This window comes from Gobius niger, assembly GCF_951799975.1.
Source record: "Gobius niger genome assembly, chromosome: 18".
In the NCBI taxonomy this organism is placed as follows: domain Eukaryota; kingdom Metazoa; phylum Chordata; class Actinopteri; order Gobiiformes; family Gobiidae; genus Gobius; species Gobius niger.
In genome coordinates, this window is record NC_136869.1 from 6,130,734 (window position 1) to 6,146,060 (window position 15,327).

The 15,327-nt window shown below is 42.5% G+C and overlaps 1 protein-coding gene across 1 annotated transcript in view; it reads left to right on the top strand.

Annotated features, from left to right (window-relative positions):
* The window catches only part of LOC306977686 (cadherin-12-like), a 318,442-nt gene that overhangs the window by 254,531 nt on the left and 48,584 nt on the right, over positions 1-15,327 (top strand). The window contains exon 8 of the mRNA XM_079576100.1: positions 13,444-13,697. Within this exon, the coding sequence (XP_079432226.1) occupies positions 13,444-13,697 (254 nt within the window). The remainder of the gene's footprint in view (positions 1-13,443; positions 13,698-15,327) is intronic.

The following is a 15,327-nucleotide window of genomic DNA, read 5'->3' on the forward strand; positions in this document are numbered from 1 at the left end:
CGTTGAATTTAGCTGATTCTTCTTCTGCGATGTCAGTGCTTCGTGCTGTACTTCCTGGACACTTGAGTCATTTCTAAACACAAAACTGTCCTCCACTTTATTAGAGCCCATAATCTAATCAATTCTGAGCCGTTCGGCGCTGCGAGTTTGTTTATCACGCCGTGCTGAAAATAGAAACCATACCGTGAATCGAAACTGAAAGTTCGATTTTTAGTAAGTTCCCCACAGCAGCCAGCAGGACGAGCCCCAGTTAAAGTCCTCACCAGCTCTAGAGCCTGGATTTTATTGGTACTATTTAATTGATGCAGAGACATCAATTCAAATTATAAAACATAACATATCAATGTCGAGGCCCCAAAATAATGTTTTTAATCCTTATATGCACTTTAGAAAATACCAATGGAAATCTTTGTCCTCACTTTGCTGTCAGTGTTGTTACCCCGAGGGCGGCTGTGGCTGCATACATAAATTGCCTCCACTGAGTATAGTTAATGAGAAATTGTCCCTTGTGGAGATCTTGGGTGACTTTTGTCTTGTGAAAAGTGCCATGCAAATAACATTCCCTCTCTTCCCTACAGGATTTCGTATCTTTTTTTTTTTTTTAACACGTCAAACTAAATTCACATCTTCAAGTAATCTTAATACATTACAGTATAAGGTAAAGCACCACAATAGAGTGTATGGATAGGCTTTCTCTTTGTGCTCCAGTTTCTTTCCATTGATTTGAAACATGCTTTAGTATCGTCCAACTCGCCCAAACCAACTTAAGATGTGGCAATGGGTCCCTGGACTTTGTTCTGCCATCACCACTGCCACTGACCACGTATAGGTCACATGTAGTCTCGAATGGGATCTCGTCAGCTCTATCGAAGTTCAGATGAGTGTGAAAAGCAAACCACTAAATCAGGAGTGAGAGAGGTTGACATTTTGTTTTCTTTCTTTTTACTTCTTCCGCATCTCAGTGACACATTACATACCGGTGTGACTTTGGGACGGTGGATGGTTTGCTTTGATGACACCAATCCAAAGCACTGCTGCATTTGAAAAGGAGGTGGCAAAAGAGACGAGTGGAGCGGCTGTTTTGCGAGGCCAGGCCGAAAACATGATGAGAACTGCATTTGGGTGCAGTGATAAATAAAATCTCCGTAAACTTTCCACACGAATCCGCACAATTTGAATACGAATCTACAATTATGCATCAAAATCGCAAAAAGAAACCTCTTGAAAAGCAAGCGCTGCCTTGGTCTCTCCTCTGTTGCAGCAAGGCAAGCTGAAAGGCTGTATTAAATATGCATATCATCCCCAAAATAACCATCTGGCTGCCAAAACCCACACGTTTTACTACGCAGCAAGGGACCAAAAGCCATCCGGGTATCAACCTTCACTTTATAGATTTGCTCTTCTTTTATCTGCGTGAATCATTCATGAGCAACGTTTGGTTTGAACAAAATATGACGGCGGAAGACCCTTTTAGTTCATTTTTGTTCATTAATTTTTTTTTCTTGAAACGTTATACCTTTGAGACAGCGATGCCGTGATTAGTTATATCAACAAATTCCCTTTGGACCAAAAGAGGTTCAATTGGCGTGGAAGGGAAAAGACAAGACATACAAAAAAAAAAAAGGAGAAAAAGAATGAAAGAAAAAAAACCTTCTCTCATTCACTAAGGCTGGCGGTGCAATGAAGGTGCACATTAACATATCAAAGGGCGCGGAGCCATGTCTGGAATTTCAAGTGCGTTCTGTTGTGATTTTGAAGAGCGGGCGCACTGACATAAAGGAAACTGGCTCTGTCCTCCTCCGCTTGTACACTTTCAAGGTACACTTCCTGGTACTCGGCGGTGGCCACGGTGCAACCGATGCCACAATAACGAGAGGCTTCAAACAGTGGTGCCGAATGTGGTTCTGCATAGCCGGGTGGTTCCAGGATTGGAAACAATAACGCGCGGCCGTTTTTGTATCTGGGTCATGGTGCCGGAAGTGGGGGAAGTTGAAAATGGTGTGTCATTTCGGTGGATGAGTCTGGCTGACTTGTCTCCTGCCCAAAACACTGAATAAAAAAACAAAAACAATAGTGATGAGAAGTAACACCAATCAGTCAACTGGACATTTTCATTGAAGTGCATGTCTCTGGAACAAACAATTATCAGTAAGTTTGTTCGGACCCTGATCCTTGAATCAGATGTGCTCCTGGTGTCGGTTGGTACCATACCAATTCACCAATCCGATACTGTACTTTATTACGACAATTATTCATCAGCTAATGGGAGCCACTGCTGTTTACTGTGTGGATAACAATGGAAGCTTTGCAATAATAAATTGTATTAATGTTACGTCTTTGTCATAATTTATCAAAATCAAGCAGTAACTTTAAAGGGGCTGGATGCAAGTTGGCCATTTTATTCTCACTACTGCCACCTCAGGTCATACATGTAACTGTACCTTCTATATTAAGCTCGTGCATGACGGCACTTCGGACCAGCATCAACAACTTTTTGAGTGACAATGCAGGATTTTAGAGACAGTTGTGGTGAACAGGTCTGGGCTCATTCTACACATAATGTGTGTCATTGCTGGAACATGTAGGGGGAGGAATATAGGGGACGTTGCTCTGACTTTCACGACCTTTGCAACGCGACACGGATTGCTTGCGCACTCACCAAATTAAAGTCACCACAACATCTTGGCGATGTCTCCAGGCAACGTGACAGCTTAGTCGGGGTGATGTCTCTGAGTTGTCTTCTCAGCTGCAGTCTTTAATCAATCAATCAATCAATCAATCAATGGTTTTGTAGAGCCCAACAGGAGTTGCCTCACAGGGCTGCACTTTAAGGCAATAAAACAGAACAGTAAATAAGACGTTGCAAAATTTGGGCAAAATTAAGTATCCAGGCAAATAAAATGTCCAAATAAGAGTCAGCAGTAGGTGGTGACGAGCCGCGTGGGTGTCCCCTGTCCTTAGACTCTCCAGCATGGCGAGGAAAAACTCAAAAACCCAGCAGGAGAAAAGAGAAACCTCGGGGAAAACCACAGAAGGAGAGATCCACTCCTATGGACGGACAGGCTAAAGAGACTCAGGACCCATGGAAGTCCCCCTAGCAGACAGGCCAAGATCACAGAACGTCCAGTCCTTGTTGGAGTTTCAGTTCTTCTTGTCCAATCCATGTAGACGGGGTTCCTACGTTCAGAGATATTGCAGGGACGTCCCAGAAACGACTTGCCGGTTACGGACAACAAATAGTGTCCACGATGTTGTCCATTTTCACCGCAACTCCCTGCCGTCTCGCCTTATCTTCAGGGGACGTCAACAGGTTGCCAACTAGTCTCCAGTCCAGTCAGACTAGAGTCACACTAACTTTAGCCACGTGGTATCAGGTTTACCATCCTTCCTTTGGCCTTGTTGTTCACACAGCGTGGTATCTGACTAGCATACGGCGACTAAAGTAAGCCTAAGAATTGACATCTGAGAAAATGGTGGTGGATGAGCCTAAATGATTAATTTGCTTGCCTCAGTGTTTTGCTTTTGCAGAGTGTTCATGTGTTGTATCAAAACAAATATGACTGTAAAGCCCTATGGGCTTGTTAAGTGGTTTTAATGGCCCCATTTGTAATTGTATTCCTCTACAATGTATGACAGGGCCCGTGCCATTGTACTGAACGGGATTGCATCTCTCCATCACTGAAGTGTACTCTCTGTTAATTTTAGTACATACGATGAGTAGGTGTTTGAATGTCAAATGGGTGATTGGCACTAGTTGTAATCAAGAGCGTAGATCATGAGTCATTAGTCGTTGATGAATCCTCTCGAGGTGAGAAGCGAAACATCAGCGAGACAACAGAATGCCCCAGTGCAGGTGACGGCTTAAGGACTTTTCTCACCAAAGCTAAAACCACGGCCTTATGTTTCCCCCATTTTTTTGCGCCTGATTTGATTCCTTTCCTTGACACATTAGCACGTCTTCTCATTAGCTCCTCATTGCCCCTTCTGGCCCCATTTCGTTCCTGCATAACCCTCATCTCAGCCAAATCGTATTATGTCGTACAATATGGGCTTTGTTTCACAGTTAATGATGTGGCCTGCGTGGATACTTTTCTATAGCGGGGCAACTTTTCCAGCAAAGTCGTCTATTCCCTCTCTGTCTAAATAATAAACCGTACGCGCTCACAGTGTTACATAAAGGCCATATTGTGCTGGCCTTAAATTGGTTATTTTTAAGGCACTGTGCTCCGAAGTTGGCAAAAATCCTTGTGTGATAAATGCTGTTTTGTCAAGCTCGTAAACTAGATAATCTAACACCTTGGCTCCCGCAAGACCCAGCCTCTATATAAAATGCAATTCTCAAAGTAAAGGAGCTTTTTCCTCACTGCTTCTAAATGCTTCTTGTTAAAAATGGCAGGCCGGTATTTATGTGCCCATCAGTGTGGCATCTGCAAATTATCCTGACAACAAATCAAGCAATCTCTGTGCATCCACTTTTTTTTCCCTTCGTGCATTGATTAAATCGCGACTAACCAAAAGTGGATTGTCTGGATTTCAGTCGAGACGATATAGGCTTTGGACTGGCCCATGATCAGCTTGCGGTTTAGCTCAACTGGTTCATCACTTGACTTAATGGCCAGAGTTTGATGTTTTCTTTTCACATGGTGCTGCCACACACGTATAGCAGAAGAGCGTGCAATATTGGAATGGCCAGCTGATGGCGCCGGCCTCATAAATAGTATGAAAACCCAAACAGGTTCACTAGCGCTTCCTCTGTTTTCCGCGCTGGCGTCTCTCGGCCTGGCTGGGTTGTGCCCCGGGCATGTGTTGTGCTCCGCGGGTCCAGGTAGATATTCATTCTAGTTCATCCTCGTTCTTAGTAGGGATTTACCGATCCGATACTGGTGCTGGATATCGGAGAGACCAGAAAAAAAAGAAGAAAAAAAAAATCAGGTATCCGCGACAAGTAGGATCCAATACTGAACAGATACTAGTTTCTCACCACTTTAAAAACACAAGTTTCACAAACTAAATCTAAGTGAATATGGGTATAGAACGGCAGAACCAGGAGAATCCAATCACTGCGTTAGTTTTAACCTCTGCAAACATGTTATTGATCGCCGCAAAAAAAAAGCTGTGACTAACAGCAGTATACTAAAGCTAGCTGCAACATGCTAATGCTAACATCAAAAATCAAGGCTGGGACAGAAACTATGATTGGATCACCTAAAGTAGCCTAATAAAATCAGCCACTAATGGAGTGGTCAAGTTTTTGTATTTTAGTTCATGAAATTCTGTGAAAGAATAACTGATATAACATATTAGTTATGCCCAACTTGAATGATCAGATCAATGTGGGCCCGATCTTGTGCATCAAAACGGAGACGATAGCGTGACATTTTGCGCTCAGTCGGAGCGCACTTTGTGATCTTGCCACTCCAGACTTAGCGCATTTACGTGGGTGGAGACGCACACATTTTCCTCCAACCAGATAGACTCCGCGTCCAGGAGAGTGGTTGTGTGGGGTGAACATGTGCTTTTGTTTTGCTTCGCGTTCACGCCAAGCGCGGGCCGATCCGCACCACAGCGGACGCTGTAGCTCTTTTTCTCTCGAGACGTGAACATCGTTTAGCTCACCATGGGGTAAAGTTTTTAGTTTGACCTGTGAGAGCCTAAGGCTTAAGAAAGAACGCAAGACAGCGCAATGTAAACGAGGAAGTGAATGTCAGCCGTGTTTCCATCAGTGCAGTCGCCTCCTCTTGTGAGGCCCCCTCACAGGTGGCGGAGGCGAATGGCACATATAGCGCCGCCACTCGGAAAATAATTCACCAAGAGCCTGCGCCTGTGTGCCGCCACAAGATCTGGCCCTGTATGTGTATCATGCTGGCTCCTGAGCCGAGAAGGTATAGATGTGGGCGTGCAACGGTAATATTTTCTTTGCCATGTGGTTTATCCCTTCTGTAAAACACTCTTTAAACTAACAAACCCCTTTCGTAATATCTAGGTGGACTGTCTTGCTACTGTCTCGCTTCTTGCTCTTTGACTTTGGCTGCTTCTATAGTACTCGTAAAAGTTGTATTCTGTGGCATTGTCCAGGCTATTGGTTAATTTTAATTTCATAAATATCACCACCAAACGTAATGCCGCACACAGTATCCACCACAGACCCCCAGCTTGATGATACAATGATTGAATATTAGTGAAAACTTACCAAAGGCCAGGCATTATATTGTATTATATTATGATTAAAAATAATGTGATGATGACTGCCTGATTCCCTCTGGACCTCTCAAATGGTCGGTGCATTTTGTGGATCAAGGCTGAGCTATTTTTTTTCTCTGAGCAGTTAGCCACCCCATGCCTTTAGACTAATAACCTAACCGTGGGAGCGCTTTTATTAATTTTCTTTTAGTTTTTTTTTCCCGGCTGCCCAAAATGTGCCGCATGCAGTCCACTGGGAAATGCTGGGCCTCTCCCAATTACTCAGCACGCCACTGCTGTCCAAGCATTTCTTCAAACTTTTTTTGCTTTACAGTCTCCTGAAGTCGTGTCAGAAGTCCATCCGCTAAGCTTCCTCAAAGGTAACCCCAGCGAGGAATGCTGTGTTCCGATCAGACAGACAGTGAAGGGGGGACAGGAAGAAACAAGTGGAAGTAATTGAGAAACTCGCCCAAAGACGGTTGTTTGTAGTTTGAGAAGACTGTTGAGAGAATTTGAAAAAAAAAAACTTGAAAACTTGACTTGCTGAAGTGGCGCATTTCGACATCAAGCAGCGATGGGGCAGTTTTCAACTTTGCAGCTTGTGTTTAAAAGAAGATGGGGGAACTTGACACTGTAATGCTGCAAATGTTTGTGTCATGCAGTCTAAAAATACCGAACACAACCCAGGATGCGAAATGAATTCTAACGCGAGCAAAACCCCAGGCCTGCATAAATCAGGTAGTGTTTTCCATCCTTTTATTGTGCATGTTGTTTTTATCCAGTGGCATTCTTCAGACCCATTTAAATCCATTTGATTTTATTGTGGTGCAGCTAAACCCTGGAAATTAAACGATAAAAACAGATTTGAATAGTCAGACCCTGCACACCAAACTCCTGATATTGGGGGCAGATATTTCTCCCATTTCTGTCAAACATGGTCGTGTTGGTTCTCCACCACCGACACGATTTGTTTCTTGTTTCTTGATTTGAATGAGAGTCATATTATGCTGACACACCCCACCGCCTGCACCGTAAATCTGGCTAATTCTCTCAAAATATCTCACTGTTGGCTCTAACTAGATGTTATTTATGCGCAACCTCTCATCAGCTGGATTCCTGGAGAGCAAGCTGTGCACTGTATACACCTACGTCAAGACCACTGTGCCGCGCATGAGATGAGCTGTTTAAAGCTATGTAAAAATGGAGGTAATAAAAAAGGCTGAGACTTTGGATACGAGGCCTAATTGTGGTGATGCAGTGTGACTATGTGCTTTTGGCTAATGAGGCCTTCCTATGCACTCCCCGCTGTTCACAACATCACCTTCTCCAGCGGCAAATTTGGCTGTGCTGTGCATCTTCACCCATTTACGAAAAAAAATAAAAAATAAAAAAGCATGCACCCTCGCTCCACTGTTATTTACTTAGCATAAGCAATGTGCCGGAGCAGGTTTCTCAAATGCACAAACACTCCAAAAGAAAAAATGCTTTGATTACATTAAGGGCCGCGTTCATTTCGGTGTGAAGAGTGCTCTTGCAGAAGCGAGGTGCAAAGATGCTGCTTCTTTTTTTTTTTTTTTTTTCACGGTAAATGATCAAGACGAAGCACATTACGAGCCGAGCGAGCTGAGATGGCTGTGCCTGTAAAAAAAAAAAGAAGAAAAAAATCTATATGCAGATGACAATCTCTGGACGAAGTGCTTGATGTCTCATTATCGATTACTCGAAGGTAAATTAAATGCTAAACATAAATATGGCGGTGGAGTGTCCAAGGTGTGTGTGAGTGTGATGCAGGAAAACATTTATAATCTGGTTTAGCAATACGTATTTAGAGTTTACTTTGTTCAGTGTATGTCTATATCTTGAAAACTCGCATTTGGACATTTAAAGTGCATATGACACATTAGTTAACACAATTATATTTAACATTGTGCTAAAGATTGTATTCAGTTTTCTTTCGTTTTGACATTTTTGTGATGTTTATAGTTTCACTTCCTTATTGGACACTGACAGGAAGTGACATAGATGAAGGCAAACCATTTTAAACTCTTGCTGTGCCGACCATGTTAAGTCAATGGGAAATGACTCAAATTGCAATACGTTTGTTAAGTGATGATGTTTTATCTGCTGTTATTTCAGCAGGAGATTTAGATAAAGTGTGTTTTCCTGTGTTTATCTATGGAACTCACAACAGTTCGCTCATTGCAATTCAAATAAAATACTTTTCCGCCCAACATTTCTTAATTAAAATTTCTTCTTCACTGAAATAAAACGATAATTATGCAACTGATGTTACCCTTCTCAATAAGTCATATTTTCAAAAGCATTAAAACCTGTCATATGCACTTTAAGCGCTGTCTATTTTTCATTCAAACATTCTGGCACACTTGACTTCCATTTGGAGACTACAACTTTGTGTCAGTGCCTTTGTGCCTCGGCAGAATGTCCCTTTGACCACTGCATTACTTTGCTTATCCCTCTGTAAACACAGGTTTCTCCTCAGTGTGCTGTAGTAAACAGCCTTTGTGAACAGCACTCTGCCAATGGCCCTGTATGTTCCCCTTTACTTTGCCCATATACCTTTGACGGAGGGGGCACTATTTTACTGTGATTGCAGGGATGGCCGCTCTGACTGACACTTATTCACTTCCAAAACTGCGCGGTGGCTTCGGGGTGGGGGGGGTGGCGGGGCTCCGTGTTCTCCCCCTGTCGTCACTTCTTGAGGGAAATTGAAAGGGACAGGGTGTATTTCCTGCTGAAAGATCTCATGGCGCCGAGTGGCCGGTTGCATCTGGCGCACTGTAATCAAACCAATCACGGCCGCTTGATGGTCAGTGATTGCTTTCAGATTGGCTCGCCTTTACGTTGCGGAGTCTCTCTCTCTCTTTTCTTTTTTTTTTCTTCCCCTTTACAGACACCTGCTAAAGCTGCAAAGCCGCGAGGCCTCTGAGATGGAGTGAGAGAGAAAGGAGAGACGTGGGGCTCGCAAAGCATCTGCCATCACGGCCGATCGTTCTCAGTGGCTGGACTCTAATTAGATTGCTAATTCATGTGCATATCATTTGAACGGATGATTGGTGATATTTATCTGCATCGCTAAGATGCGTTTCGAGCAAGTCTTCCCATGTAATTATCGTGCTTCTCGCATTCAGTGTGTGCGGACGCAAGCTGGGCTGTATTGTTTCGAGTGGGGCGTTGGGGAACAGCAGCTGATGTTATCGTGTCCACAGTGTGATGGCCATGTTGACTGTGAAAAAACAAAACAATCCTCACTTCACTTGAGAGCGCATGACCGTAATAGGTACAACGAAAATGTATTAACATTAACATGTAATTATGGTGATTACATGGTGACATGGCAAACACTGAATGTGAAATATGTAAATGACCATTATTTCAATGATTGCCTTGTATCCCTGGTTACCACGCTATCTCCATCCTATTGCTGTTCTACTGCTTTGCTGAAAAGTAAAGAACATCCTGACTTACAAGATAATCAATGAGTACCAAAAAGGTAAAACATTTCTGAGCAGATTAAAAATTTACCAAGCAATCCTGTGAACATAGCACATTCATACTTGCAATATTCATCACTTGGAGAAAGTTCAGACATAAATCTTGTCAGTTCACACTCAGTTATTCGAAAGATTTAGAAAAAGGTACCGATAAATAAATTATTTGTTTGCAGGCTGTGTAATTATTTGCTTGTATCAAAGTTTGTTTGTCTCTTTTATTGTAGCAAAAAGCCATCTGTTTCTGCTGTTGATGTTGTTGCTCCGTTTTCATAATTATTACTATGCATTTGTAAAAGTAATCAGCGGCAGGGCGCTTCAGGCTCAATGTGACTGAAACGTCTTGGTGGATTCTCTAGGTGATAACTTTATTCACAGCATATACATCCTATGCATAATTGTACATATTTATGCTTCGATTCAATAAAAAACGCGCAGTCTCGCATGGGAGCTACCTTTTAAACGCCTATGGCACCTGAGTAATTATGTTAATTTATTTATAGAGTTGTCATTAAAGAAGAGCTTTGCTTAAGTAGCCACATTCCCACGCATGCAAATCAGTTTGCTTTACCGCCTTGAACCAGTTGACATTTGGGACGCGCCCTCTAGTGGTCTTTCACGGAACAGCACTTGTCTATTTTTCATTCAAACATTCTGGCACGCTTGACTTCCGCTAGATTTGGAGACTACAACTTTGTGTCAGTGCCTTTGTGCATCGACAGAATGTCCCTTTGACCACTGCATTACTTTGCTTATCCCTCTGTAAACACAGGTTTCTCCTCAATGTGCTGTAGTAAACAGCCGTTGTGAACAACACTCTGCCAATGGCCTTGTATGTTCCCCTTTACTTTGCCGATGTACCTTTGATGGAGGGGAACTATTTTACTTCGATGTTAATTTATTTATAGAGTTGTCATTGAAGAAGAGCTTTGCTTAAAGGAATAGGCCACCGTTTTTACATACTGAGATATGTTCTTACCTTAGCTTTGACGAGTTCTTTAGGACCTGTCTGGTCTTCACCCGTGCCTTCTATCATGTAAACACAGCGTAGGCGGCGTTAGCATTTAGTCTCTCCTGCTCTCCACTACAGCTCCAAAACAGGTCAAGATAGAAGCTACCAAGCTCGTCCACGTTTTCCCTATTTAAATATGGTAATACCAGGAGTAATTTGGCATCCACACAGTAAAGTGAAGATTACTGCGCGGATTTCGAACTATTATTATTACGCCTTACAATATAGTTCCCCCTTTTATCCGCTTAGAAAATCCACATTGTTTAATATTGTGTAATTATACTTTGTAGAGGAACACTTCACGTAACCATATTTAAATAGGGAAAACGTGGAAGAGCTTGGTAGCTTCTATCTTGACCTGTTTTGGAGCTATAGAGGAGAGGGGGAGAGGCTAAATGCTAACGCCGTCTGCGCTGTGTTTACGTGATAGAAGGCACGGGGGAAGACCAGACAGGTCCTAAAGAACTCGTCAAAGCTAAGGTAAGAACATATCTCAGTATGTAAAAACGGTGGCCTATTCCTTTAAGTAGCCACATTCCCACACATGCAAATCAGTTTTTTTTTACTGCCTTGAACCAGTTGACATTTGGGACGCGCCCTCTAGTGGTCTTTCACAGAAACAGCACTAGTGAGCACCTTTCGCTTATTGACTTTCTCCCTTAGCCCTGAAGGTTGCGTCTCCGTGTGCCTCCCCGACCACAGCTGCACTCACTCTCTGCTCTACAGCGCTTGTACGCCAGACAGGCACAAGTCCTGCGCCGGCAAGATAGGGCGCCTGCCATAGTAGTTACATGCTAGGCAATTTCGTATACACAGAAAGGAATGTCTCTCAAGTGACTGTGGGCCAGCGGAGCATGACTGAGTGTGAGTGCGTTTGGTTACAGATGAGAGGGCAGCAGACAGGCAGACCCGCTCTCTCCAAGAGTCTTCGCCGGGATGTTTACACCTTTACGCCGATGCCCCGCGCTCCAACACACGCCAGGCGCTAATTGACTCTGAGCTGATATGTCAAAGGACTGAAGAGGTAGAACATCAAAAACATAAGCCCTTTTGCAGGTGAAGGCTTGTAAAGGGCGGGAGATTGCGGGGAAGAGTCGGCTGTCTCTTTCGAACAATGTTGAGAGGGGATGACTGGGTGTGAGGCAGTCCTTACAGAGGATTCGCACAGATAGTCGATAAAAGTCATGTTAATAGTTGCTCTTGCAGCGAAGGAAGAAGTTTGCAAAGGTTGCGGAGTTAGCGGACATGCAGTGTATTAAACTCACAAGACAGGAGAGTAATGAGAGTTTGCAATGTAACCTCTCACCTCAGGAATCTCGGTCAACTAACTGAGCAGACTACACAATCCAAATTATTATGCAAATGACATTTTTCTAAACTGACGATTTTCTAAACTGTCAACTAAAATGAGAGTCAGCATAATTTTCAAGTCTTTAGCTGGTAGAGGATCATTTGAATGTGGTTGAAGAAACCTCCCAGTGGTAATATTTTTTTTTTTTTTATCGTTTCAATACATTTTAAAGCTTGTAATTAACTGAAAATGGAAATTTGTTGAATTTGCAGCATTAGGAGGTCATTTTTACTGAAATCAAAAGCTATTTCAATCAAAAAAATAATTAACAGGTCAAGTTATATTTTAACATAGGAGCCCTTGTGTGATAGCAGCTTCAAAATTCTTAATCCATTAACCATGTGAGTTTTTGGAGAGTTTCTGCTTGGATTTCTTTGCAGGATGTCAGAATAGCCTCCGAGAGCTGCGGTTTGGATGAAGACTGCCTCCCACCCTCATAGATGTTTTTCTTGTTGATGCTCCAAAGGTTCTCAATAGGGTTGAGGTCAGGGTAGGATGGGGTTCACATCATGAGTTTCTCTCCTTTTATGCTAATAGCAGCCAGTGATGCAGAGGTATTCTTTACAGCAGGACATGGTGCGTTGTCATGCATGAAGATGATTTTGTTCGGGAAAGCACAGCTCTTTTTTTTGTAGCATAGAAGACAGTGGTCAGTCAGAAACTCAGGTCATTTTCACACCTTCAGGGATCCTAAAGGGGCCGACCTGCTCTCTCCCCATGATTCTGGCTGAAAACATGACTCCGCCCCCTCCTTACTGACGTCACAGCCTTGTTGGGACATGGTGGCCATTCACCAACCATCCACTATTCCATCCATCTGACCATCCAGGGTTACACGGCCTCATCAGTGAACAAGACTGTTTGAAAATGAGTCTTCATGTATTTCTAAACCCATTGCAGCTGTTTCTGTTCATCAGCATTCAGTTAACAGTTTAGGGGAGGCCGGTTAGAAGGTTTATGCACCAGCAGCTTCAAATACCTGTCTGCTGCTTTGTAGCAGCTGTTCTATTCATCTGATGTATTTGTCTGGCAGAAACCGTCCTCATTGTGCCTTTATCTGCACAAACCCGTGTGTGCTCTGAAACAGCCACAAATCTCTTATCAGTACGATGATTAGGCTTAATCTTTTATGAAATATCATTCAACTATTTCACGCTTTTCATCAGCAGAGAGATCCTTTTTCTTTACCATATTGCTTGAAAATTATGATCTGCTTAATAATGTGGAATGTCCTTTTTCAGTATAGTTTTTCCCTTAACTGGGCTCACCAGACAACTGAAATACAATTTGCATAAACATTTGGAATGCGGTGTATTGTAAAAACGTTTGATGAAGAAGGTTTTCTGGTTTGAAAAGTCTTTGAACCAAACTCTTGTTTCTTGTCTCTGCAGCCCCTGGACTACGAGTCGAAGAAGGCCTATACGTTTAAAGTGGACGCCACCAACGCCCACCTGGACCCGCGCTTTCACAGCCACGGTGCGTTCAAAGACACCGCCACCGTGAAGATAAATGTTCTGGACGTGGACGAGCCCCCGGTGTTTAATAAGCCGCAGTACTTGATGGACGTCTATGAGGACACGCCGGCAGGAACCATCATCGGAGCAGTCACCGCGCAGGACCTGGACGCCAGCGGCAGCCCAGTCAGGTACCACCGCTTCCTCTAAACTCCACAACTACAGCAGTTAAAGCGAGACACGGGAGGCGCAAACATCCATTAATGACACAGTGGCCAATGTTTTCTCCCTTATACCTGATGTTGTTTTATTCCAAACAATGGAAAGAGCGAGCCACTAAATTACAATGTTACTTGTGTTCTAAATCAATTCCTAACTTTCCAAACTTTTTGTAGCATCCCAATTCTTCACAGAGACGAGTTTATTGGCACATTTCACAACTTGCAGGGCAACTTTTCAGAGTCACTGTCACATAAATGCTTCTAAACTATAGCCTGCAGGTTAATTAAATTGATTCAGATGCCTTATGTACAGTGTTTTTCCCACAAATGTCTGAGTTTACTGTATGGAGTATAATGTCTTCAACATCTTAGTTTTTTTTCATGTCAGAGTAAAAATCTTCAGAACTCAGCCTTTGTGATGCTTATTTTATGAGGTTTGTCGACTTGCGTGTCGGATTTTCTTTCTGGGAGACAGCAGGGTGAGTCGACAGCAGAAATATCCATGCACATGTGCAGAAGTTACAAAACTACAACCTCCAAACTTTCTAGTCTTGTACATAGCAACATTTTGAAGGTTTGTTTTTTCACAGGTATTTTTTAAAAGTCGAATTCCTAACTTAATGTATTGAATATTAAAGGTATAATTGAACCACTAATAACTATCTTATAAAAAAATTAACTTATATAAAAAATGTTCAATGACGGTTCTTGACTCATCCACTGTACTCTGTAGTTGAAGTGTCAAATGTTTCTACACAGACATCTTTGTAACTAATATACCAACAAAATAAAACCATACATTTAAACCCGGCTCTACCCATTATGTAGATTTTCTTCCTGAAAAGACTGGCCATTTTGATATGAAAACGTAAAATGACTTGCAAAAGAATCAAACATATTATACACTACCTTGATACATTGTACCTAACCAAATTTAGTACAATGTAATCTGCTTTGTAACAATTCAACATAACTTGTACCTATGTAGTACATCCACAATGGAATCATGTGCGTTAATACTTTAGAGGTGCCTTTTGTAACAAGACATAAGACCCCTAGGGTTGGGGCTCAAGGTAGTATAGTATAGTATAGCATAGCATAGCATAGCATAGCATAGCATAGCATAGCATAGCATAGGGTCAGCCTAACCTCCAAACGCCTTAACTGTGGCCACTATTATTCAACTACTATAACAGTTACTGCTGCTGCTATTACTGCTACTTCTACTTCTACTACTAATAATACTATTAGATTTAGGGGATATACTCTGAGCATGTTTGCGAGTTTGAATTCGTGATGTACAGGGAGCCGAGTCTTCTGGTAATTTCGAAGAGCCGCTGAAAACATTTTATTAAAACCATCCAAAATGATGATGTGACTGTTATTTACTAAAACGATCCTATTTATATTCATCACCTGTTGCTAACAATGTTCCACATGTCAGCCGGTAAAGCGCTCAACTCAGCAAAGGGATTTTCTTATCCCTGAGTCACACAGCCAGGTCTGACGAATAAATGTGCATCCTATTAGGCTCAGAGTATGAAAGAAAGTGTAATCCATGTCACGCAATTACCAGACTTAATGGGAATTATGCAAAACA